Source organism: Heterocephalus glaber, unplaced genomic scaffold (genome assembly GCF_053883595.1).
Source record: "Heterocephalus glaber isolate CG9 unplaced genomic scaffold, H.glaber_assembly_v1.0 deba00001811, whole genome shotgun sequence".
NCBI lineage: Eukaryota > Metazoa > Chordata > Mammalia > Rodentia > Bathyergidae > Heterocephalus > Heterocephalus glaber.
In genome coordinates, this window is record NW_028258482.1 from 243,815 (window position 1) to 271,065 (window position 27,251).

Consider the following 27,251-nt stretch of genomic DNA (forward strand, 5'->3'; position numbering starts at 1 on the left):
CACTGAGCTAAATCCTCAGCCCCCAATTATTGGGTTTATAAGAATACTTTTTAAAATGGAGTATTTCTGTATACTGTTAAGTAAAAGCTCTTAACATTTTTCCATCTGAAAACACATGACAGGTATTAGCAACCTAACCTCACGGGCTTATCCTGGGGTCTGTGCAGTTCCTGGCAAAATGTGCTCTAGTTCATCAAAGAACAAATCATTCACAAATTTTAAGTTTAATATTATTAATAAGCTATTAATGATACCTTTTAAGTGAGCATGATACATAAAACTAGTGTTTCAACCTTGTGGATCTTTCTTAAGATAAATTTGCCCTATACTATTATTTAACTATCTGAAAAGATATAGTAACTATTTAACACTTTAATGGTTACCATGTGTTGGGCACTATGGTAGTAAGCATTTTACATACATTACCTCATTTTAATCTTCAAACTAACTTTGATATCACTCCTACTTTACAAATAAGGAAAATGGCATTAAAGAATTTCAGTAACTGCCTGGGGTCACTCAGCCTATAAAGGTGAAATTAATCCATACCAAGCCAGACTCAAAGTCTCTGCTCTTAATCACTATGCTGCACTGCTTCAATTTTCCACTGTTGTGTTATGTTTTGGTTATATTGTCTGGGCTTCAACAGTAAAACTTCTTGTAGTTTAAAACTTTTGAAGATCTTGATTACCTTCTCCATGGTTGTCCAGGCCTGACGTAATGGAGTTGTAAAACAATTAGGGAGTGGCCCACCTTCCCTGCAGATATTAGATTCAATTTCTAATCGTACAACATCATCAAATCCAAGAGGATGTGTGGCTTGGAGGGAGAAGTATCTATGGAAGAAAAAGAGCCAAAGTAAACTCAAATTACATGGCAAGTATAAGCAATTTTTGGCACCTACACTAAGAGACTATTATTATATGGAACTATATAGTTGATTCAGCTGCAGACCTAGAACCACAGAGCTGTTATAACCTTTATTTACTCCTCCTTCTCAAAGTTATCTGGGCAATCTGCTATCTTCCTCTGTGCCTTTCAACAATCCTTAGTTCCTCCTCTGCCAACTCTTCTGATGTTTAAGAGCTAAGATTCAGGATACAACCAAGGCAAAGAAATCAATCACACACATTTAATAGGCACCTATTCTATGTTCAGGACTTAGCAGATAGAAATGAATTCATAAGAAAGTAAGATATGGGCATGTCCTCTGAAAACACAGGAGAAAGAAATTGCATCCTGTTCACAGGATACAATGAAAAGGAAAGGAATAATTAATGCTAGCTCAACAATTTCTAACTTGATAAGATCTAAAACAGTGTTTTGGTAAGCTGATTATGAAGCAGATACACAAAAAACATAAAAGTAGGAACACAAGTTCCCTTCCAAGCACTAACAGCTTCTATCTCCCATGTATGACAGAAGAATAGACAGGTGCATGATTGTGACAATGTATGATGTAAACAACAAACAAATACAGAGTTATAAAGACAAAGCTGACAGGATGAATTTGGCAAAGTGACAGTGCTAGTGGGATGTCATACAGTCATCTTCAATTAAGAACAGCTCCCAGTGGGCAGGGGATTTAGCTGAGTGGTTCTGCCGCCTGCCTCGCAAATGTTTTGGGACCAAAAACAAGGTCCCAAGTTAGATCCCCCATACCAAAAACCCCAAAAAACAAAAAACAGCTCCCAAGGTGAATAATGGGATCCAGTGAGAAACAGGGTCTCTGCTCTGTGTAGTTACTGAGGTCCACCCAGGAACTTACTAGTGCTAGTACCACTGTTCCAGTACAGAGAAAATCCTTTTCTACTTAGCATTTTCATAACAAAAAGTAAGTCTCCTGTGTTGCAATGAATAAATTGGTAAATACTCCTCCATGATAAAAATGTTCAGGCACTCCATTGTTTCTAAATGTAAACCCTTGCTATTTCAATACCCATTTAACAAAGTTTCTTATATAATATCTTCCACAGATGTATTATACTAGAATAAACTTTAGAGAGATTAAGAATTGTACTCCAATCCAAGTTCTGTCACTTACTTGTCCTATGACTTTGAGAAAAATCATTATCTCTTTAATGTCCTGGTTTCCTTATTTTCAAAAATGGGAGAATCAGACTGAATCCCTAAACTGCTCATTCATCAGAATTACAAGGAATATTGTCTAAAAATAAAGATTCCTGATGCACACTTCAAACCTGTTGAATCAGAATCTCTTGGAGAGGACTAGAAACCTACTTGTTAACAAGCTCCCAAGTGACTTGCACAGGCAGACCCATGTAAGCCTGCAGACTGTTGAGGAACCCCTGGCTTAGATGTTCTTGGCTCTCTTCCAACCTTAACATCCCCTGGAGTTCTCTGTATCCTCAAGTTACCCATTAGTGCTTGCTTGTAGATACTAATAAGAAAATTTAAACAAAAGGAACACTACCAAAACAGGTTATGAAGTAGGAACACTACCACGAGTCTTATCACTTGCCGGAGCAGATGTTTCCAATTCTGTTCACTCGCAAGATGATTCCAATCTCTCATTTTCCGTGAAAACTAATGAGAAACTGACTATGGATATAGCTCAGGGAGTAGAGTACATGCTTAGTATCAGTGAGACTCTGTCTTCAAGTCCCAACACCAAAAAAGAAAAAAAAAAATTTATTTAGTAATGTGGCTGAGCAGATGTGTACCAGAAAGTATGATATATCCAAATAAAAATATTCAAGGCCCTTTGCAATCTATTCCAATCAGTCAGGCTCCTCTTATATTCTTCATCCCTTAGATTATCCAAACTCAAGTTTCATTTTGTTTCTTTTCTTTTCCCTTGATTGAAACCCAGGGACTTGGGAATACTAAACACAGGCTTTATCACTGATTATACTCTCCTCTCAAACTCGTTTCTTGAAAGTGTCACCTGCCCCAAGTTTCTATGACTCTGCTTGTACTAATGTTCTTCGCCTAGAATCTTCTTTCCTGCCTTCTGTGGCTGGAAAATTCAATTCATTCTTCAGGATCCAAATCTAATCTTTCTTCTGTGAAACCCTCCCTGAACACAACATTGTTATCCTGGGTTCCAGACATAAACCTCCTCCCCTACAAAAAACTCTTTGTTCAAGACCCCAAAGTTTTACACACACACACACGCACACGAAAAGCTTTTATATTCCCTCATCTGAGCTTCCTTTTTTTTTTGGTATATCCTTTTATTGGTACATTTTAGGTATACAACATAATGACATTCGTCATTGGAGATATGCACCTTTACATACTCTCTTGGTTCTTATTTTTGGCCATTCCCCTACCCGCCCTTCAACCCCTTCATCCCTCCCTATTTACAAAGACTTTGTTTCCATTTTTTTCGTTTTCTCGTATTAATTCCATTCCCCTCTTTCCTTTCCCCTACCCCTCCCACTTCCCCCTACCCTTTGCCCCTTTTCTTCCTATTTCACATTATCTATTATACCTTTTAGCCCTTATTTACACTTTCAGTTTCTCACACCAGAGAAACTATTTGGTATTTACATGTGTGTCCTGTTTATTTCACTTAAGAGTATCATCTCAATGTGCATCCATTTAGCAATAAATGTCTCTAATTTCTCGTTTTTCATTGCTGAGCAGTACTCCATTTTATTAAAAAAAACCACATTTTCTTGATCCAGTCTCCAGCTGATGGGCATTTGGGCTGCTTCCAAGTTTTAGCTATTACAAACTGTGCTGCTATGAACATGGGTGCACATATATCACTGTGGTATGATTCTTAATTCTTTGGGGAAGATACCCAGTAGAGGAATAGCTAGGTCAAATGGGACTTGCAGCCCTAGTTCTTTGAGGCATGTCCATACTGATTTCCACAATGGTTGCACCAATCTACACTTCCACCACCAGTGGAGCAGTGTTCTTCTTTCCCCACAGCCCCGAAAACATTTGTTGTTGGTTGATTTCATGATAGCAGCCATTCTTTCTAGAGTGAAGTGGAATCTCAGCGTTGTTTTCATTTGCATCTCTCAAATGACCAGTGATGTTGAACATTTTTTCATATGTTTATTTGCCTTGTCTACTTCTTTATGTGAGAAATGTCTGTTCATTTCAGATGCCCATTTTTGGATTGGGTCTTTATATTTGGGAGGTCTGGTTTTTTTAAGTTCTTTATAGATTCGAGATAATAGACCTTTGAGAGACCGCTGGTGAAAATTTTTTCCCACATTGTGGGTTGTCTCTTCACACTGCTGGTCGTTTCTCTTGCTGTGCAGCTTTTTAGTAAAAAGAGATCCCACTTGTTGATTATTTGTGCTAGTTCACGGGCAACTGAGGTTTTGTTCATGAAGTCTTTTCCTACCCCAATGTCTTGAAGAGTTCTACCTAACCTCTGTTCCACCCGGTTCAGTGTTTGTTTTTATATTTAAATCTTTAATTCATTTTGATTTTAGATTACTGCATGGTGAGAGATATAAGTCTAGCTTTAGTCTTTGGCAAGTTGAAACCCAATTTCTCCAGCACCATTTATTAAAGAGGCTACCTTTCCTCCAGTGAGGGTGTTTGGCTCCTTTGTTGAAGATGAGATGACTGAGTGTGTCTGGTATTGTTTCTGCATCTTCTAATCTGTTCCACTGGTCCTCAGGTCTGTTTCTCTGCCAGCACCATGCTGTTTTTATCACAGTAGCTTTGTAGTATAGTTGCAAGTTGGGGACTGTGATACCCACTGCCATGTCTCTGTTACCTAGAATTGCTTTTGCTATTCTGGGTCTCTTCTTGTTCCAAATGAATTTTTGGATTGTTTTCTCAAGGTCTGTGAAGTATGCTTCTGGGATTTCAATTGGGATTGCATTGAATCTATATAGCAGTTTTGGAAGTATGGCCATTTTCACTATATTAATCCTTCCTACCCAGGAGAAGGGGATGTCTGTCCATTTTCTGATATCATCTTCAATCTCTCTTTTCAGAGTGCTATAGTTTTCAGAGAAGAGGTCTTTGATTTCTTTTGTTAGGTTGATTCCTAGGTATTTCAGTTTTTTGGATGCTATTGTGAGAGGAATTATTTGTCCTATTTCTCTCTCAGTGAGTCTGTCATTGGTGTAGAGGAAAGCTATTGATTTTTGTGTGTTGACCTTGTAACCAGCTACTTGACTGAATTTGGTTATTAAGCCTAGAAGACTTTTGGTGGAGTTCTTGGGGTTTTCTATATAGAGTATCATGTCATCTGCAAATAATGACAGTTTGACATCTTCATTTCCTATCTTTATTCCTTTTATTTCTTTCTCTTGTCTAACTGCCATGGCTAATGTTTCCAAAACTATATTGAACAAGAGTGGTGATAGTGGACATCCTTGTCTTGTTCCTGATTTTAGTGTGAAGGATTTCAGGTTTTGACCATTTAGCATGATACTGGCTGTTGGTTTTTCATAGATGGCTTCTATCAGTTTGAGGTAGAGACCATCTACTCCAATTTTTTGTAGGATTTTTATCATAAATGTATGTTGGATTTTGTCAAATGCTTTTTCTGCATCTATGGAGATAATCATATGGTTTTTCTCCTTGGCTCTATTGATACAGTGTATTACATTGATTGATTTGTGTATGTTGAACCATCCCTGCATCCCTGGGATGAATCCCACTTGATTAGGGTGTATGATCTTCTTGATGATCTTCTGCATTCTGTTTGCCAGTATCTTATTAAGGATTTTTGCATCTATGTCCATTAGTGAGATTGGCCTATAGTTCTCCTTTTCGGTTGGGTCTTTCTCTGCTTTGGGGATCAAGATGATGCTTGCTTCCAGGAATGAATTTGGGAGTATTGCTTCCCTTTCCATTTCATTGAAGAGTTTAAACAGTAGTGGCAGTAGTTCCTCTCTAAATGTCTTGTAGAATTCAGCAGTGAAGCCATCAGGACCTGGGCTTTTCTTGGTAAGTTTTTAATTATGTTTTCAATTTCATTGATTGATATTGGGTTGTTTAGAATTTTTAGGTCTTCTTCATTCAACTTTGGGAATTCATACATGTCTAGGAATCTGTCCATTTCTTCTGTTTTCCATCTTGTTGGCATATAGGTTCTGGAAGTAGGTATTGATGATTCTCTGGATTTCTGCTGGGTCTGTTATAATTTCACCCTTTTCATTCCTAATTGCATGGATTTGGGCCTTTTCTTTCCTTTCCTTTTTCTGATAAGGTTGGTTAAGGGTTTGTCAATTTTGTTTATTCTTTCGAAGAACCAACTCTTGGCTTCATTGAGTTTTTGTATTGTTTTCTTAGTCTCCATTGCATTGATTTCTGCCCTGATCTTTATAATTTCCTCCCTTGTATGAGCTTTGGGTTTGTCCTGGTCTTCTCTTTCTAGATTTTTTTTTTTTGGTACCAGAGATTGAACTCCAGTCCTTGCACTTGCAAGGCAGGTGACAGAACCACTGAGCTAAATCCCTGGCCCTTCTTTCTAGAAGCTTGAGGTTCAGCATCAGGTTGTTTAATTGGGCTCACTCTGTTTTCCTAATATGTGTATTCACTGCTATGAATTTCCCTCATAAGACCGCTTTCATTGTGTCCCAATATGTTGTATTGTCATTGTCATTTAATTGAAGGAACTGTCTGATTTCTTTAATTTCCTCTGTGACCCATTGGTTATTCAAAAGTGTGTTGTTCAATTTCCATGTGTTTATGAAGTTTTTGCAGTTTCTTTTGCTGTTGATCTCCAATTTCATCACATTATGGTCTGATAATATACAGGGGATAACTTCAATTCCTTTGCACTTACCTAAATATGTTCTATGAGCAAGTATGTGGTCTATTTTGGAGAATGACCTGTGTGCAGCTGAAAAGAATGTGTTTTCTGATTTTGTGGGGTGGAACACTCTGTAAACATGTTAGGTTCATATCTTCAATAGTTTGATTGAGTTCTAGTATTTCATTGCTCGTTTGTCTAGTTGATCTATTTGTGACAATGGGGTATTAAGGTCCCCCACTACTATTGTATTAGTGCTTATATGGATTTTCATGTCCATTAGTATTTGTTTTATATAGTTGGGTGCACTAGTGTTTGGTGCATAGATATTTATGATTATCATCTCTTTCTCTTGGACTGGTCCCTTTACAAGAATGTAGTGTCCTTCTTTGTCTCTCTTAATGTGTGGGTGTGAAATCCCCTTGGTCTGCAAAGAGGAAAGCTACTCCTGCTTTTTTTCAGGTTCCCATCGCATGGAGTATTGTTTTCCACCATTTAACTTTCAATCTATGAGTTTCTTTTTGAATTAAGTGTGTTTCTTGAATGCAACATATTGTTGGATCTTACTTCTTGACCCATTCTGCCAGTCTATTTCTTTTGATTGGTGAGTTGAGACCATTAACGTTGATGGTTCTAACTGACATGTATTGAGTTATCATTTTCATGACCTTTTCTTTTTGTTTGATCCTGCCCCTTTGCTTTTAATTTCTTGTCGTGCCCAGCGGATTCATTCTGCTGGGCTTCCTGGGGTTGTGATCCTCGTTATCTTTTCCTAGGATTTTGTCTAAAATTTTTTGGAGTGCCGGTTTGGTATTCATGAAGTTCCTAAGGTGCTCTTTGTCATGAAAGCATCTTATTTCACCACCAGTTTTGAAAGATAGTTTTGCAGGGTACATCAATCTGGGTTGGAGGTTTTTTCCTTTAGGGCCTGAAACACATCATTCCAAGCTCTTCTTGCCTTGAGGGTTTGCACTGAGAAGTGTGCTGTGATTCTGATGGGCTTTCCTCTGTATGTGATTTGTTTCTTTTCTCTAACTACTTGTAGAATTTTGTTCTTCTGTTGGATTTCTGGAATCTTAACAATTATATGCCTATGTGTAGATTTTTTTTGATCAAAACCTCGCTTATCTGTATGTCAAATTCTTTTCCCCTCTTTGGGAAGTTTTCTGTCATCACTTCTGTAAACAGATTTTTTATGTCATCTGCCCTCTCTCCTGTTTCTTCGTTGACTCCAATCAGTCTTGTTATTTTTTTTTGCATCATCTAGCAGCTGCTGGAGTGATTTCTCATGGTCCCTTAAAATTTTAAAGAATTTTTTCTTTTCCTGGTCACTAACTGCAATCTTATCTTCTGTATCTGAAATTCTATCTTCACATTGGCTCATTCTACTGCATAGACTTTCAATGGAGGTTTTAATCTCCTGGAAATCTGTTTGCATCTGTTTTATGGATTCAATTTGTTTCCTATGTTGGCATTCCATCATGTTCCTCAGCTCCTCTATCTTGTATCTGTATCCTCTCTAGATTTATTAATCAGGTCTTACACTATGGGGATGATCTTTGCTGTTATGTGAGAAATTATTTCTGACTTCATTTTTTCCAGATCCTCTTTTGTTGCTAGTTCAGGGAGTGCAGGTGGTTGAGTATCAGAGTGTTCCATCTCGTTTCCCTTTGGGGTTGCTGTAGGTGATCTGGAAGACTGGTTCTGTGGCTTGTTTACCTGTCTTCTCATTTTGACAAGCTGGGGGGGGGGCAGGGTTGTGTGTGTAGGGTGGGTCTGTCACGGCTCACCTCCTCTAGGCTCGGAGCCGTGGCACGCCTACCCAGGAGCTTCCTGTACACTGGGAGCTGTAGCACATCTACCGAGAAGCCTCCTGCTGCCTGCAAGCCATGGTGCTCCAATCTGGAGGTCTCCTCTGGGCTCAGAGGTGTGCCTACCTGGACACCTTCTCCTGGCTGGGAGCAGTGGTGCACTCATCTGGCCGTGTCCTCTGGGCTTGGAGCCATGGCATGCCTACCTGGAAGCCTTCTGCTGCCTGGGAGCCATGGTGCTCTGATCTGGAGGTCTCCTCTGGGCTCCTGAGCTTCTTGACAGCAGAAACTGAATTTATATATTTTTATTTCCAAGCTGCATAATAGCAAATGCCAAATAAATACCTGCTGAAGGTATCTATTAAAACTTACTTGTCATATAAAATCATGGCATCATTCTGTGCTTCCTGTCCATCATATTGGCCCTTTTTGGCAGCAAGCTGAGACTGAAAGTTATCTGCTGCCAACCAGAATTGTAAAATATTCACTGCATCTTCTTTTTCCATGTACTAGGAAGGAAAAATACAAAAGGGAAAAATAAGACAAGAAACAGATTACTCTCAACAGCTCTAATCTATAAGTTCAAAGTATTAAAATACAGGATAAAGCAAGAAGTAAAAAAGATCCACTTCTTCACCTATATCAGTCAGCAACATACAGTCATTTGAAATAGAAAAGTTTTAAAATACTCTTTTAGAAGAGAAAAAATACAACCTAAAATGAACAAAATAAAACTACCACAGAGCTGGATGTAGACTTTAGTGAACTGAAATAAAAATTACACTAAATTAGATTAGTAGTTCCTTGCTGACAAACATATAAATAAGCAATCAAACCAAATCTTTTACATCTGATCATTTCTATCATTCCATGAGGACATATTAACCTGAATAAATCCCAATTTAAACTTATGGTAAAGAAAGGGAGTGAAAGTCAACTGAATAACTGAATTCTTACAAAGAGGCAGAATCGAAAGTATTAAAGTTACTGCTTTGTAAAATTGGGAATCCTCTCATAGTTAATTTTTTGCAACAAAAGAATTTTATTTGCTGAAGCCTAACAGATACCATATGCCTCAAAGAGACTAATATACTTGATGTTTGTCACAAATGCTTCATTGGTTAATCCTATCAAGCAGCTAAAGTAAAATTGACAGAGTAGGAAAAAATTTACTATTTTTCTTTCTCTCTTTAGAAATCAGGTCTCCAATTATTTATGCACAGGAGTTAAGTATCAAATTCTATGGTTCAAAAATAGTTCCCAATAATTAAAAACTTGCATTCTCGTATAAGCAGTACCTTAATCAGGTTTTTCAAAATTAAGTTATTTTACACTGAATTTTCATGTTCTCTTTAATTTGACAAACATGCCATCAAAGTACTCTTGCCATTGAAAACAATTTAAAACAATAATAAATCATTTTAGAAATGATTCAGCTCTTCTATGTCTTTTATACACAGGATCCCAGCATTTATAGTTCAGAAGCTGGGAAGCTCTAGCAGATAAGAGTATAAAAGGAAATGCAGAATTTACCTCAGAGAAATAAAAGAGGGCTGACTCACAGAAGAGAATGTCAGCCAGGTAAACAGTTCCACTGGTCAGCACTTCAATCTGGTATTTACAGAAATGGTGACTTCGCAGAAACTCACTAAAGTGCCTGCACGTGGACAAAAGGGAAATTTTGAGGGAATAACCAAGGAAAGAGCTTAACTGGGGAAAACAGACTCTTTCCATACTGCCCCAACTGTATCTTAAAGGCTTAGGTCAAAGTTTCCTCACTTCCCATACTGTTGACCCTGATTCCTTCATGTAAGTAATCTCTCCCACTTAATGACTTTATAGCTCTCCTCTGATATTTAACACATGCTACCTTACAGTAATGTAACCAAAAAATATGTCCTTTTTTTGTTTGTTTTTTTAACACTATAACTTCCTTCAAGGCCGGGACTAAACTGTGCCCTACACAGAACATTTACAAAAGAATGAAAACATATATACATGTTTAAGGACATACAGCAATAACTAAACTAAAAAACTTTGGAGGCAGTTTCAACAAATCTTTGTGGATTTAGTTATATAGCACACACATTAAACTAAAAGCAAAAACAAACAAATTAGGACATCCATCTGAAGGCGTGCATTTTTATTTTTATTTATTTTTTTTTTTGGTACCGGGGATTGAACTTGGGACACTGTGCTTGTGAGGCAGGCGCCGGAACCACTGCGCTAAATCCCCAGCCCTAGACATGCATTTTTAACAATAAATTTTATTTTATTTTATTGCATTCCTTCCCCTCAAGCCCCTTCCCCTCCCTATGTATAAAAGCTTTGTTTCCAAGACATGTATTTTTTAAATAAACCATTTCTAAGAGTTATATAACTTAGGTTTCAATTACATACAAATGACTTTAGAGCTAAAATTCTTTTAACTTAGGTATTATTAACATTAAAAATGAAAGCTATAAGCATAAGGTTCTGAGTTCAAGCTCCGGTACCAAAAAACAAAACAAAACAAAAAGTGAAAACTATTTTATCTTCACTAGAATTCACACAATTCATATTTAAAAGAAATTACTAACCAAGAGTCTTGGAATATACTTATATGATATTGTAAATACACAAACTAATCCTCAAACATACTTTGTTTTTTGTTGAGTGAAGTTCATTCCCAACACCAAACCCAAATTTCCAAGAAGCAAAGTGTGAAAATATTGAACTAACTTACTCTTGTTCCATTGCATTAAAGACTATGGCCTGCGCCAAAACAAAACAATTGGGATCCACCTGTCCATCTTCTCCACAAATCTTTGCTGTAAAAGACACAGTAAATAGTTAAGTTTCTACTAAGTCCAAACTACTGAAATTGGGAAAAAAATAGAAACGGTATATAAATGAGAAGGCTTTAAGCTAAACTAAAAGAAAATACAGGTACTAGCTCAAGGTAGAAAAGGTTTTGAGAGATATATATGCAAAAGCAGCGACTGAAAGATTTAACAATGTAAAATTCATTTCATTAAAATACCCCAAAAACAAAATTTAAAAAGAAAACAAAAAACTGTAGCAAATAGACAATTAAAAGATTTATCAAAAACTTACAAACTAGTAAGAAATGTCCCACAAGAAAAATGAGCAAAGGACATGACATATAACTCACAAAAGAACAAACAGAATATGAAGACAGACATGGTCACTAGTAATCAAATAAGTTACAATTAGAATAAGGAAACTCTATAGTCTTTTTTTGTTTGTTTTTCTGGTACTGGGGATCGAACTTGGGTCCTTGCGCTTGTGTAGCAGGTGGCGAAACCACTGAACTAAATCCCCAGCCCTTATAGTCTTTATATAGTAAATTGGCACAAAACTATCTTAACAATACATTTGAGTAACTGTTTAATAATACATATGCTTGAGCAAGGGTACAGAGAAACTGCCACTAATGTTATTGCAAGTATACACTGGTGTATCTTCTGTAGGGCAATTTGGCAGTTTCTAACATAAGTTTTAAAAATGAACATAATCTTTCAATCAGTAATTCTATTTCAAGGATTGTGACCTAAAGAAGTATTAACTTATGAAAAGATTTAATGGTAAAAGAAGTTTATTATAATGTCATTGGTTGGGGTGGAGGTGTAGCTCAGAGGTAGAGCTGGGTGTTCAGTATGAGCAAAGCACTGGGTTCAATCCCCAGCACCATACACACACACACACAAATTAATAGATGGGAAACTTAAAAACATAAATGGGGTAAAACAAGGAATTGCCTAAACAAATTGCAGCAAACCAATAAACTGTTTGAGTTAACTGTTAAACATTGTGGGGATAAAAAAATAACTGATGTCTCACTCCAAGTTCATGACCTTAAAGAGATCTTACTGACACTCAAAGTTGGAAACCCAAGGATCATACTAGTTTCCTGGTCCACTAGTTCCTTTACTCTCATGCTCTTCTAGACAATAGCTAGCTATGATACTATAAAATATGTATGTGGTCTTTGTCCATTTATTAGCATACAGCTTCTAAAATTCTTGGGACTCTCCTTAGTGATGAGTGTCCTATGCAAATGAGAAGACTGGTGGCTGGGAGCCTCTATAAAGAGCTTCAAGATGGAGGCTGGTCATCAGCTAGCCTCAACCCCCAACCTCTGGGGAGAGTCACTGAAGACTGAACATCAATGGTCAGGATTTATTCAATTATGCCTATATAATAAAGCCTCTATAACAATGCAAAAGGATGGGGTGGAAAAGGAAGGCTTCAGACAACTAACTGCACACATAGAGGCTCCTAGAGGGTGGTGTATCTGGTGAAAGCACGGATGCTTCATGCCCCTTCTCCCATACTTTGCCCTATACACTTCTTACATCTAAGCTGTTCATCTATATTCTTTGTAATATCCCTTATAATAAACAGGAACATAAAAGTGTTTCTTGAAGTTCTATGAGCTACTTGAGGAAATAAAGCAAAACCAGGGAAGGGATCATGGCAAACCCAATTTATAACTCATTGGTTAGAAGCAAAAGCCACCACCTGTGCTTAAGGAGTGTGGATAGCCTTGGGGATTAAGCCCATGATCCATGGGATCTGATGCTATCTGCAAGTACACAGTGACAGAACTGAACTAAATTCAAGGAGACTCAACCATTGTCTGCTGGAGAATTAATTACAGAATTGTTCTCTGACATGCAAAAAGCCCTACACACTGCGGTCACAAGTGTTCTGTGTTATGTAAGTATACTAGGAGAAACTGAGCTTGTTTTTTTCTATATACTTATGTATCTTTTTAATTATTTTCATTTTTACTAGTATAAGTTTGTAGTTCATAATGATTACATTCATCCTAGGGAGTTACTACATGTATATAACCAATCTTAATTCTTTTTAATCCCCCCACACCTTCTCCCTTTTAGTCTCCTTGCCATTTGCTATAGATCTATCTCCCTGTTTCCTATTATCTTTTATTTTGCTCTTTAAATTATTTATACTTTGGGTTTCTCATATAAGAGAAACCATGAAATATTTAAGTTGTTTATGATTTATTTTATTTAACTTTATTGTTTCAAGGTGCACCCATTTTCCTACAAATGACTCAAATTTATCCCTCCTTATGGCATAGTAGTACTCCATTATGTATAAATTCCACATTTTCTTTATTTATCTGTTGATGAATATACAGACCACTTGTAAGATTTAGCTATTATAAGTTATGCTGCTATAAACATGGCTATGAATATATCTTTAGCTCTTTCAAGGAGATAGCTAGAAGGGGAATAGCTGGGTCAAATAGAATTTCTTTTTTGGTATTGGGGATCGAACTCGGGTTCTTGCACTTGCGAGGCAGGCAACAGAACCACTGAGCTAAATCCCTGGCCCTTCAAATATAACTTCTAGTTTTAGTTTTTTTGGTTTTGGTACCGGGGATCGAACTCCAGACCTTGCACTTGCAAGGCAGGCACCGGAACCACTGAGCTAAATCCCCGGCTAGTTTTAGTTTTTTGAGGAATCTCCAAACTGATTTCCATAGTGGTTGTACTAGCATACACTCCCACTGACAGTGTAGATGGGTTCTTTTTTCCCTGCACCCTTGCCAGCATTATTATTTGACCTCTTGATGATAGCCATTCTTTCTGGAACAACATGGAATCTCAAGGGTTGTTTTCATTTGCATTTCTCTAATGAACAGAAATACTGAAAATTTTTTCACATATTTATTGGCCATTTATACTTCAGAGATTGGTACTACTTCATTTCAATGGCCCATTTTTGACTGGGCCTTTTACATTTGGAGGTCTGATTTTTGTGTTCTTTACATATTCTACATAGTAGTTCTCTGTCTGAGGAGTAGCTGGCAAAGAACTATTCCCCATTCTCTAGGTTGTCTCCTCTATGTTGGTTGTTTCCTTTGGTGTGCAGACGATTTCTAATTTGATATGATCCTCTTTGTTGATTCTTGATGTTTTTTTCTTGTGCAATTATAGTTCTGTTCAGGAAGTCCTTGGCCTGGGGATTTAGCTCAGTGGTGCTGTCACCTGCCTCGTAAGTGCAAGGTCCTGAGTTTGATCCCCAGGACCAAAAAAGAAAGAAAGAAAGAAAGAAAGAAAGTCCTTGCCTATGCTTATGTCAAGAGTTTTGCCTATTTTATCTTCAAGCAGACTGTTTCTGTTTTAATATTTATGTTAGTCACTTTTCTATTGTTGCTGAGACAAAATACCCAACACCCGAAGTTAAAGGGGAAGAGGTTTATTTAGCTCACAGTTCACAGAGGTTTGAGTCCATAATCGGCTGGCTCCAAGGCAGGGTGGAAGAGGAGCAATAGTTCATGGTGGTGGAAGCAGCAAAGGCAACATGAGACCTTAACATTGTCTTTCTGTTCCTTTTGTCTTATTCAGACTACCAGGATTAGGATGGTGCCAAACCAATCACTCACATATAATGGTTTAGTAATCACATGCTCTTAATCCTAGCATCACACACTCTAGATTCACCCACCTATGACCAAATGAAGGTTTGAGAGGGCATCTAGAACCAAACCATGACAATTTACATTACTGATCCATTCTGATTTCAGTTTAGTACATGGTAAGATATGGATCTAGAGTCAACATTTTGCATGGGGATAGCCATTGCTTGCAGTGCCATCTGTTAAAGAGGCTATCTTTCTTCCAGCATGTGTTTTTGGTCCCACTGTAAAAAATTAGATGACGGAATGTGCCTAAGGTTGTTTCTACATCCTTTATGAATTCCACTGATCCACATGTCTGTCTTTGTGCCTATACCATGCTGTCTGCATCAACATAGCTTTGTAAAATAACTTGAAATCTGAGATCCTGATGCCTCATGCTTTGCTCTTGTTGTTCAGGACAACTTTTGCTATTCTGGGTCTCTTCTGGTTTGATATAAATTTTAGGATTATTTTCTCTAGTTGTGTGAAGAATATTATTGGTATTGTTTTTGGGGGGGTTTTGGGTACCAGAGATCGAATTCAGGACCTTGCGCTTGTGAGGCAGGCGGCAGAACCACTGAGCTAAATCCCCGGCCCTACTATTGGTATTCTGATTAGGATTGCATTAAATCTATTTATCAGTTTTGGATGTATGGCCATTTTGACAATATTGGTTTTGCCTATTCAGGAACAGGGGAATCTATCCATTTTCTGATGTTCTCTTTTATCTCCTTTTTCAGAGTACTACAATTTTCATTTTACAGGTCTTTTACTTCCTTTGTTAAGTCCTAAGTAATTTTTCTTGCAGCTAGGTTTGTCATAAATACCTTTTGTCAAACTGAGATGAGGTCCTTCTATACCTATTTTCTTTAGGTTTTTTTTTTTAAAATCATAAATAGATGTTGGATTTTGTCAAAAGCTTTTCTATTAAGATGATCATTTGGGTTTTTTTTATCCTTGCTTCTGTATTACTGTTGATTTGTGTATGCTGAACCATCCTTTCTTCCTTTGGATGAAGACTACTTGGTCATAATGTATGATCTTTCTGACGATTTTTTGCATTCCGTTTGCCAGTACCTTGTTGAGTTTTATGTCTACCATCATTTAAAGAGATTGGTCTGTTGTTGAATTTTTTGTTTGGATCCTTGTCTGGTTTGGGAGCCAAGGTAATGCTTCCAGGAATGGGTTTGGCAGTGTTCCTTCCCTTTCAATTTTGTTAAAGAGTTTGAGGAGAAATGAGATTCAGTTTTTCCTGAAGTTCTTAAAAAATTCAGGAGCGAATCCATCAGGCTCTGGGCTTTTCTTAGTTGTTTTATTTTGCTTTGTTTCATCTTGTTTTGTTTTGACAGGTAGTTTAGGCTAGCCTTGAACTCACTATGTAACCCACGCTGGGTTCAAACTCCAGTGATCCTCCTAAGACTCCCAAGTGCTGGGATTATAGGCTTGTGCCACCACATCCAGCTAGTTGGTAGGTTTTCAATTGCTGCCTCAATTTCATTGCCTGTTATGGGATTTTCATATTGGGTTTTCATGTCTTCTTCATTCAGTTTCGATACTGCGTATGTATCTAGGAATCTATTTCTTTTGGATTCTTCAATTTACTGGAGTACAGGTTTTTGAAGTAGTTACTAATAATCTAGGTTTTGGCAGCACCTGTTGTGATTTGACCTTTTTCATTTCCAACTGCATTGATTTGGGTCTTTTCTTTCCTTTTTTGGGGGGGGGTCTATTTTATTTATTCTTTCAAAGAACCAGCTATTCAATTCACTGATTCTTTGTAATGTTTTAAAGTCTCAATTAATTTCTGCTCTAATCTTTATAATATCTTTCCTTGTGCTAGGTTTGGATTTGAATTGTTCTTTTCTTGCTAGTACTTTCAGGTGCATCTGGAGGTTATTTGGGCTCTGTTTTTCTGATGTGGGCATTCGCAGCTATAAGCTTCCCTCTCAGGACTACTTTCATTGGGTCTCCTAGGTTCTGGTATGTTGTAATGGCATTGTCATCTGATTCTAGGAACAGTCTAATTTCTTCCTTGATTTCTTCAGTGACCCTCTGATCATTAAAGAGTATAGTATAAATTCTATGTGTTTGCATAGTTTTTTTTCTGTTTTGAGGCAGGTGGCAGAACCACTGAGCTAAAGCCCTGGCCCTGTTTTCTGTTTTGTCATTGATTTCTAGTTGCAAAGCACTATAATCTGATAATATGCATGGGATAATTTCCATTCTTTTTATTTATTTTAGCCTGTTTATGGGCTAATATGTGGTTTATTTTGGAAAACATTCCATGTGTTACTGAGAAAAATATGTGTTCTGTTGCTGTTGAAATACTCTGTAGATATCTATTAGGTCCATTTGTTTAAAGATATGGTTCACTTCTGATATTTTTATCTTTTCAGAAATCTACTCTCTTTGCTAAGGACTTTTCCTACTTCACTGAGAAAACAGAAGCAATGGCAAAACTATTTCCATCTTCCAACTCATCTAAATCTCTATCCAGGTGTTCTATATTCTCTCTTGTACTACAGATGAATATTCTTGCTCTAACCTAAGTAGCCCTCATTTTGAGTACTGGAACCCATCTTCTTTTGCCCAAAGATATCTTTCCTATAACAAGTGTCTCCTCTCTGACATCAACTTTTCCTTTGCTACTGCCTCAATCTCATTACCTGCATAGACTGTACGCTATACATGTATGCCTGTCTGTATGCTATATTACACTTTATAGGCTCATATCTCACCTTAAAAATAAAATCAGAGAATAGAAGGAAAAAATGCTTTCATAAATGTGGAGAGGAAGAGGGTTGAAGACAGAGGAGGGGAATGGGGGAGAAAAAAGGAAGAATCAAGATATATTATAAACAGGTACAAATTCTCTATGATGAATGTGATCATTATGTATATCAAAAGTATACCAATAAAAAATTTTTAAATCCTTTCCTACAAAAAATAAAATCAAACACCTTGTGCCTTGACTTCATATCCCTATCCACCTCACCTTCAAAGCAATACGCCCCATAAAATTTGTTCCCTCTTTTTCCTATTTTCTCCTAGTATTCTTCCAAATAAGTTTTGGTCAACAATACACTACTGTAATCAAGATGACCAATGTACACTGGTTTGCCAAATCCATTCAATTTCTAGTACTCATCTTAACCTATCAGCATCATAAATCATCTTTGACCGCTCTCTCCCTGATACATATTTTTACCTGGCTTCCAAGAAAACCACTCTCTAGGTATATACTACTTTGAGGCTGTTACTTCCAAGTATCTTTTGCTAGTTCTTCCTCATCAGTAGGCTTCTAAATGTTAAACATGCCCTAGAACTCAGTCCTTACATCCCTCTCTCCCTCCCTCCTGATGTGCTAGGAATTAAACCTAAGGCCTCGCACGTGCCAGGCAAGCACTCTTCCCCTGAGCTACATTCCCATAATCTCTTGTCTTCCCTCATTATACTCACTCCTAAGGTACTGTTATCCAATTTTATGGTTCTAACTCCATCTATGGCCTGATAATTTCCAAATTTATGTATCTCCAACATGAATCTCTGATATGAACTAACAGATATCCAAATGTCTACTTAAATTAACTATTTGGAAGTGTAAAACCCAACTCCTGATTTTGCCCATAAGCCCTCCTCATCTTACAAATGACAACTCCATAATTCTAGGTGTTCAAATTTCAAAGAGGCATCTTTAGTCTTTCTTGACAACATTTATAACAAAACTAAGCAGGTTGATACACCGTAAAGTGCCAAAATAGAAGATCTTTCAAATAAGTCATTTGAAGCACAGCCGTATTAAAACATAGGTGGGGGCAAAATATCAAAACAAAATTCAGAAGAATGAGGCTCAAAGAGGAAAAAATGACTTGTCTAAGCCATACAGGTAATTAACATTCTAAAACATGTAATAGACACAGGGATGGAATTTTTTCAGATCCCCTCATCACTAAGTGTTACTAACCTGATTCTTCAGATTTCTTTTCCTCCTAGGATTACACAACTAATTTAAGTTTTAGTGACATTTCATTTTAAAATGTTTTATTTGGCTCAATATTTCTTCTGCCTTTTCTTCTCAAACATAGACAGTTTAGTTATCAGTCAGTAGAGACTCCCAAAGGAATTACTATCCAACTAATTATTCAACCAGTCAAATTCTAAGCAGTTATAAGACCCTAACTGTACTACTAGGAAAAGAAAGCCTTGGAAGTCTGGAAGATGGTAGCAACTAATTCACACCTAAAAACAGAACAACTACATAGAAAAACCAAAATCCCTTCACAACATCTGTCAATAAAACTTGGTGAAATAGTATCCCACAAACCTTATAATACAAACAGATGGAGAAAATACACCAACAGCCACAAGACCTATAGATGTCTGCACGTGTGAAAGAAAGGAAAATAGAGCCACCATCTGATGGACCCTAAAATAGTCAACAGGTATTCATAGGAAAGTATGATGAGTTCATTTAACCAGAGCAGAGCCTTAAAAGGATCACGCTTTCTCCATTTATGAGTGCAAAGTTCTCACAGTCAGGACTGAAGAAGCTTTGCCCTAGAAGAATCTGTTAGGAGTAGAATAACATGTTTTATTTCATAGATCACAAATACTAATCTTTAGATTAATAAAAATTAAAATCTTAGCAATAGGACTTGGGGGATATAAATATCTGTTGAACAAACAAATCATTTTTATTTGTGAATAATAGGTCCACCTTAGGTCTCCCTGATGAAACAAAATAAAAACTTTCAAGTTATTTTTTCACTATGATCTAGAAATACATATGTTGACTCAGCATTGTATACACACATATTTTTAAGTGTATGATGAAAAAATTTTCTGAAATGAGGTTTTTCTTTACTACTCTGAAACACCTGTTCTATTCTAGTCTTATTTTGGCAGGGATATAAGGGCAGAAGAGATGGCTGGTATCAATGTACAGTATGAAAATACTGCCACTATACCACAGTAGTTAAAGTGTGGATGTCTAGTCCCAAATCTTGACTCTGCCACATCTGAGATGTTACTTTGGACAAAGTACTTATCTTCTCACTACTTCAGTTTCCTCACTACAAAATTTTTAAGCATCCCACAGGTTCGTTAGATGCTTAAATAAGTTCATCTATGAAGAATCCTCAGAATATCATCTGGGACATGGTGTGTGTTCAGTAAATATGTATTATTATTGTTGTTGCTGTTGCTGTTATTCAAGTTAAAGTCAAAGTATTTGGGTTCACACATAAGAGACAAAGTCTTTAGGTAAACTGCAATCAAATACAGTATAAGAAAGTACTCTAAAAACAGAGTAGGAGGATAATAGTTATATTCCATGTTCATAAAAAATTATCTTAGTCAACAACCAAAAAATAATTAGATTTTTGGCAATAGCTTCAAGCACTGCTTACCTATGATGTCATTTCTCATTGCTTCTGTAATTGGTATGGGTTTAGCAGCATCTGGAGATATATATTTGGTAAAAGTATTCACTGCATCTTGTTCTATACCTGCAAGGGAATAAGGAGGCAATTTCAAAATCAAAAAGCAATGAAGAGCTGAGGATTTAGCTTAGTGGTTCTGCCGCCTGCCTCGCAAGTCCAAGGTCCCGAGTTCAATCCCCAGTACAAAAAAAAAAAAAGCAATGAAGACCACAGGAGTAGGTATATTCATGAAGAGCACGGCTTTTTTTGTTGTTGTTGTTGTGTGCCCTTGTTACAAAATAAGCTTCCATTATAAAGTTGTTTTGATTGGTTTACGGAAGAAGAGTTACATGTGAATTTTCCTTCAGTCTCCTTACGAGCTAACAAACTCCATTACTAATAGCATCCTGGCCCAAACTCCATTATTAACAGCACCAAACACTGGAGACTGAACCCAGGGCCTTGTGAATACTAGGCAAGCACTCTGGCAATGAGCTATATCCCCAGCCCTGAGTTTGATTCCCGGTACCAAAAATGTGGACATTAAACAACACATTTTTGAACAACTGATGAGCCAAAGAACAAATCAAAAGGGAAATCAGAATACATCTTGAGCTAAGTGAAAATACAACACAGTAAAACTTTCAGGATACAGCAAAAGCAGTAGTTTGTAACAGTAAATATCTACATTTAAAATTAAAAGATCTAAAATTAACATACTAATTTTATACCTCAAGAAACTAAGGAATAAAGAGCTAAACTCAAAGTTAGGAGAAGAAGGAAATAATAAAAATTAAAAGCAAAACTGAGCAAAATAGTGAAAACAATAGAAAAATCAATAACACAACTGATTTGTGGAAAAGATCAGTAAAGTTGACAAACCTCTAGCTAGACTAAGAAAAAATTCAAATAAAGTAAAAAATGAAAGAGGAGGTATTACAAGTTGCCACAGAAAGAAAAAAGGATCATAAGAGACTACTGTATTATGAAAATTACACACCAACAAATTACATAATCTAATTAAAATGGATAAATTCCTAAAACCATAAAATCTATCAAGACTGAATCATAAATCAATAGAAAAGCTGGACGGGAGGGGATGGGGGGAAGAAAAAAGAAAAAAGAAAATCTGGACAGACCTATAACTACAAAAGAAACTGAAAAGGAACAGACCTGGAAGCATCATAATTTCTGACTTCAAAATACATCATAAAGCTATAGTATTTAAAACAATATGGTACTGACATAAAGACAGACAAATAAATCAATGAACCAGAATAGCGAATCCAGAAATAAACATCTACCTGATTTTTGATTAAGAGCACTAGGCCCTTATTAAGCGAAATGAATCAGACATATATGTTTAAATACCGCACAGTTTCTCTGGTGTGAGAAACTGTGGAAATAGAACTGAGATGTATAATGGATGTTGGAAAAAGGGAAGACAATTTTGAAATGGGAAGGGGAACAAGGGAGGAGGAAAGCGACAGGAAAAAACTGACAATAGAAGGAAAAAATGGTAACAAAGCTTTTGTACAAAGAGAGGGGAGGGGGCTTGAAGGGAATGAATTTATTACATATAATATTACATTTTAAAAAATTATTTTAAATTGCTAGCAACATCTTCATGAAAAAAACTGGTGACCAGAAATTCTTAGGCAGGTGGAAGATGCCTGATGATAAAGAAAACAAAGTAGATAATAAGACAGTCAATGGAACTGGGGTCCTACCACAAGGATCATGATAGGTAGGCAACCAGGGAAGTGGCTATGGAAAAGATATGTATTAGTGAAACACAAATTAGTATCTTTATTAAACTCAGTTTGGAAGAAATCATTTTGTTTCCTCCTTTTGCATAACACAATACCATAAAACCAAATTTAGTATCTATTTAAATGGGAGTACAGAGCTAGGGGTATTTGGTTCAGTAGCAGAGCATGTAATTAGCATACTAGAAGCCTTGAATTTATTGCAATCTCTAAAACCAAAAATTGTAATCATGGTAGTAATAATAATAAACAGTCGTGGTAGTAGTTGTAAATGGAAGTACAAAACATCAATCCTAAAGAAGTTATTCCAAAGAAATTATACACTACTTTTTGAGTTCTTAAAACTGACCTATAATTACAAATGGAATAGGTTGTTAAAAATCATTTCGATGGCAAAGGAGTTACAAGGACAAATTCAGAAAAGCCTAGGCTACCTGAGAATGGTATATACAAACATAAAAAAAAGACTCAAGAAAGAGACTTTTAATTCTTTATCAAAAATGGAAGCTGGGGGCTGGGGATTTAGCTCAGTGGTTTCGCCACCTGCTGCGCAAGTGCAAGAACCTGAGTTCGATCTCTGGTACCAAAAAGCCAAAAAAAAAAAAAAAAAAAAAGGAAGCTGTAGCCAAGGATTTAGCTCTGTGGTGCCATGCCTGCCTCACAAGCTCAAGGTCCTGAGTTCAATCCCCAATACCACAAAAAACCAAAAACCAACCAACAAACAAAAAATGGAAGCTGGAACTACAGAAAGAAGAGCAAGTAGGTGTTTTTAGGTTCCAGAGAAGTTTTGGATACAAATACAAGAAGAGTTACTGCAGTACATAGCTCTATTCTATAGTTCCTCAAGAGGTTTCAATATAATTAAAGTAATCATGGCAGGAACCATGAAAGGCAGGCATTAAGCCATTACCTTCTTACATTCCTGCTATTTGAGGAGAAAATAGAAAATCTATATGGAAAACACTGTCCTTTTATTTGATGGGAGACATTCCCTGGATTTTGTTGGTTTTATCCTTTTCTCCCCTGAATTTGCCCCCAAAACAGTGGTGGGTAATAACAGTTATACCAAGGAAGGCGCTAAAAGTTGCAAGAATTCTATTTTCTGGAGATTCCCCCCTTTATTTCTGTTCTGTCTTCTTTCTGCTTGGGCACAGAGACTAACATAGCTATAGAAACGCATGCTGAGGGCCGGAGAGTTAGTTCAGTGGTTTTGCCACCTGCTGCACAAGAGCAAGGACCTGAGTTCGATGCCTGGTACCAAAAAAAAAAGTATGCTGAAATACAAGGCAACTAAAGCTTCATGTTTCTGGCCACATAACTAGGAAGTATTGGGGTTGTCCTTAGAAGCCAAGGAACATCAGAAGGATTCTGGAAAGAAGAGAGTTGATGGAAACTTGTAAAGTTGTATGTCCATTCCTGGGGTCACCTCTGAGCTGGCCATGCATGGACCTGACTCAGAAAGTACACCAAAGGCTTTGAGAACTGAACTATGACCCAACCATCGACCAGGAGTCAGACTGAACAGGAGGGGACCATATATGCAGTTAAGATCCAAAATAGAAATGATGCTGGAACTACAGCCTATGGAATACTGGTTGGAACTTGCAGCCTAAACCTAATTAGGTCAACTGCTTGCTAAAGCAAAACTTCAACATTTTCCACAGGATTTAAAAAAAAGACTCAGAATCACACACCATACGTCAAACTGGCTAAGATACAATCCAAAACTAATTGTTATATAAAGAAACCAAAAAATCCACTATTTCATAGAATGAAAATAATCAAAATGTACATAAATGCTGGAATAATGAAGAATATATTTAAAAGACTCTACTAAAACTATGCCCCAAGAAGTAAACTAAACACTTGAAACAAAGAGTTTTAGAAGAGGAACAGAAGGTTGAAAAAAAAGAAACAAATGAAAACTTTAGAACTAAAATCCATAATAACCAAAGTTTAAAATTCACTATAAGAATTCAATAACAGAATGAAAATGACAGAGGAAAGAATCACTGAATTTGAAAAACAGATGAATAGAAAGTTTCAAAGTAAAAATATAAGAGTAGAAAAAAGTACATAACAATCTCAGGGATGTATAGAACAATAACAAAGCTCTAACATTTGAGTCATGAAAATCCTAGAGGAGCAGACAAACACTATGATGCTAAAAAACTTTGGAAGAATCAATGGCTGAAAATTCACAAAATTTGGTCCAAGTCCACCAGATTTACAGAATCAAAAAGCAAAGTGAACCTAAGCAGGATAAAAATCAAAGAAATCCACGTCCAAATACCATAACCAAACTGCTGAAAATTAAAGAGGAATAAAATACCTTACAAGTAGCTAGACAAAACTATGCATTAAATATAAAGTAATAATGATTCCAGCATGTGGTCCATTGATCACCAGTAACCATGCAGCCCAGAAGGGACTGAAACATTTGTCAAGTGGTTAAAAAAAAAGAATAATCAGCCCAGAATTCTCTATTCAAAAACTACTTCAAGAATGCAATCAAGAGATTCTTAAATGAAGGTTGAGAAAAATTTTTGACAGTAAATCTGCTCTAAAAAATACAAAAAGAAACTGAGACTCCAATTAAAATGATGACAAATGATAGCTGAATTTCAGGGACAAAGGAAAAGTAACACATACAGCAAACAACTGGGTAAATAAAAACAATTTTTCCTCAAGTTCTTTAAATTATGTATGATAACTGAACACAAAAATTATAGCACTGCCTGATGAGTTTTCCACATACAAAGATGACAATTAGAAAACTAAGTGGGAAGGCAAAGCAATCTATATAGTGGAAAGGTTTCTATATTTCACTTGAAGTGATAAAACATTAATTTTAAGTACACTAAAAATATGCACTGTGTAATCTAAAAAGGGTATACAAAGGACACAATCAAGAACTGTAATCGAAAAAAAGCAAAAGAAAAGAAGAAATAAGGAGTAGAAAATACAGGGAACAAATATTTTAAACCGGTAGACATAAATCCATATATATTACATTTAATATGATTACACTAAAATTATACTACTTGACATCAAAATTGTATTTACACATAATAATGTAATCATATTATAGTACTTATATTTAATATAAGTACAATGAAATTTATATTTAATATAAAGAGTTTACAATAAAAAGATTGTCAGAATAAAGTAACATGACCCAATAATATGCTGCCTAAAGAAACTTCAAATAAAATGAAAGAAGTAGCTCAAAAGTAAAGGAATAGAGAAAAATATACCATGTAAACACTAATCAAATGAAAGCTATATAGTGTCTACATTAACTCAGAAAAAGAATTATTTCTAACCTCAGAACAATGAAAATTATCATGTACATATTAAAAAAACAAGTCACCAAGATATGTTTCTACTGCTTTTTCTGTAATGTTCTCTCCCCGAACCCCAACACCACTACACACAGTTGTTAATGTCTTTTCAGCTTCCTCTGGTCTGAGAGTTGCTCAGATTTACGTTTTCTCCCTGTAATGGGAATTGAATCCAGGAACTCACGAATGCTAGGCAAGCACTCTACCACTAAGCTACATATTCTAGCCATAAAGATATGATTCTAAATGTGTACATGCCTAACAACAAAGCCTCAAATACATGAAACAAAAACAGAATTCAAAGTGAGGCCTGGAAAAACACAATTATTGTTGGAAATATCAACACACTTTTCTCTGTAGTAGACTAACATAACTGCATGCAAAATATCAGTAAGGATACAGAAAAAATAAGTACCAACCAATTCTGACATTTATAGAACACTGTCTTACAGCACACATTATTTTCATTGTACATGGGCTATTCACAGGTAGACCATATCCTAAGCCTGTTATGGAGAACCTTTTAGAGCTTTCAATGATAACAAACAGCAGGCTGTGGCATGCAGGCCATAGGTTTGTCAACACTGTCCTATGTCATTTAAAAATGTAATATTCTGGGCCTGTGTCCAAGTCTCCACCACTGCAGGTCTGCTCAGATGCCAAAGATCTAACTGCAGCCATGAACAGCAATAAGTGCTTCAAGTGTGGATGATCTGGCCACTGGGCCCAGGAATGCCCTACTGGTGGAGGCCATGGTCCTGGAATGAGAAGCTGTGGCAGAGGTGGTTTTACCTCAGATAGAGGTTTCCAGTTTGTTTCCTCATCTCTTCCAGACATCTGTTACCACTATGGTGAGTCTAGTCATCTTGCCAAGGATTGTGATCTTCAGGAAGATGCCTGCTATAACTGCAGTAGAGGTGGTCACATTGCCAAAGACAGCAAGGAGCCAAAGAGAGAGCAGGAATAGTGCTGCTACAAGGGTGGCAAACCAGGCCATCTGGCTCAAGACTCTGACCAAGCAGATGAGCAGAAGTGCCATTCTTGTGGAGTTTGGACATATTCAGAAAGACTGCACCAAAGTTAAGTGTTATAGGTGTGGTGAGACTGGTCATGTAGCCATCAACTGCAGCAAGATGAAGTCAACTGTTACCACAGTGGTGAGTCAGCATCTTGCAAGGGAATGCACAATTGAGGCCACTGCCTAATTATTTTCCTTTGTCGCCCCTCCTTTTACTGACTGATGGTTGTAGTATTATTTTCTCTGAATCCTCATCACTGGCCAAAGGTTGGCAGAGAGGCTACTCCCAGGCCAGTGAGCTTTACTTGCCGTGCAAAAGGAGGAAAGGGGTGGAAAAAACTTATTTTCTGCATTTAACTACAAAAAAAAGGTTTATGTTTAGTTTGGTGGAGGTGTTATGTATAATGCTTTGTTAAAGAACCCCCTTTCCATGCCACTGGTGAGCAGGGATTGACAAATGGAAAGAATTGTCAGACCAATAAGCCCATGCTGGACTTCTTGAAAATGTTCCCATGTAGGAGGTAAAACAAATTCTGGAAGTGTCTGAACTTCCTTGAATAACTTTAATTTTAGCATGATGGCCTTGGATTATCTGACCTTGGTAGCTGTTAAATAACATCAAGTAACATCTGTATCAGGCCCTCACAGAACATACAGTTGAGTGGGAGTAAACAAAAAGACAAATATGTGCATTAATGGCTATGTGAGAGAACTCAAGATAGAAGCCTGGTCGGGAACACCTTCATCACA

The 27,251-nt window shown here is 36.7% G+C and overlaps 1 protein-coding gene and 1 pseudogene across 2 annotated transcripts in view; one reads left to right on the plus strand and one right to left on the minus strand.

The window, feature by feature from the left end:
• Akap10 (A-kinase anchoring protein 10) overlaps positions 1-27,251 on the minus strand; it is an 84,894-nt gene that overhangs the window by 30,090 nt on the left and 27,553 nt on the right. For both annotated transcript variants that reach the window (XM_004868792.3, XM_004868794.4), the window contains 5 exons: positions 20,359-20,457; positions 11,240-11,324; positions 10,048-10,171; positions 8,887-9,023; positions 692-836 (listed from right to left, as the gene is read on the minus strand). In XM_004868792.3, coding sequence (XP_004868849.1) covers positions 692-836; positions 8,887-9,023; positions 10,048-10,171; positions 11,240-11,324; positions 20,359-20,457 — 590 coding nt within the window. The remainder of the gene's footprint in view (positions 1-691; positions 837-8,886; positions 9,024-10,047; positions 10,172-11,239; positions 11,325-20,358; positions 20,458-27,251) is intronic.
• Positions 26,163-26,688, plus strand: LOC101700908 (CCHC-type zinc finger nucleic acid binding protein pseudogene; annotated as a pseudogene).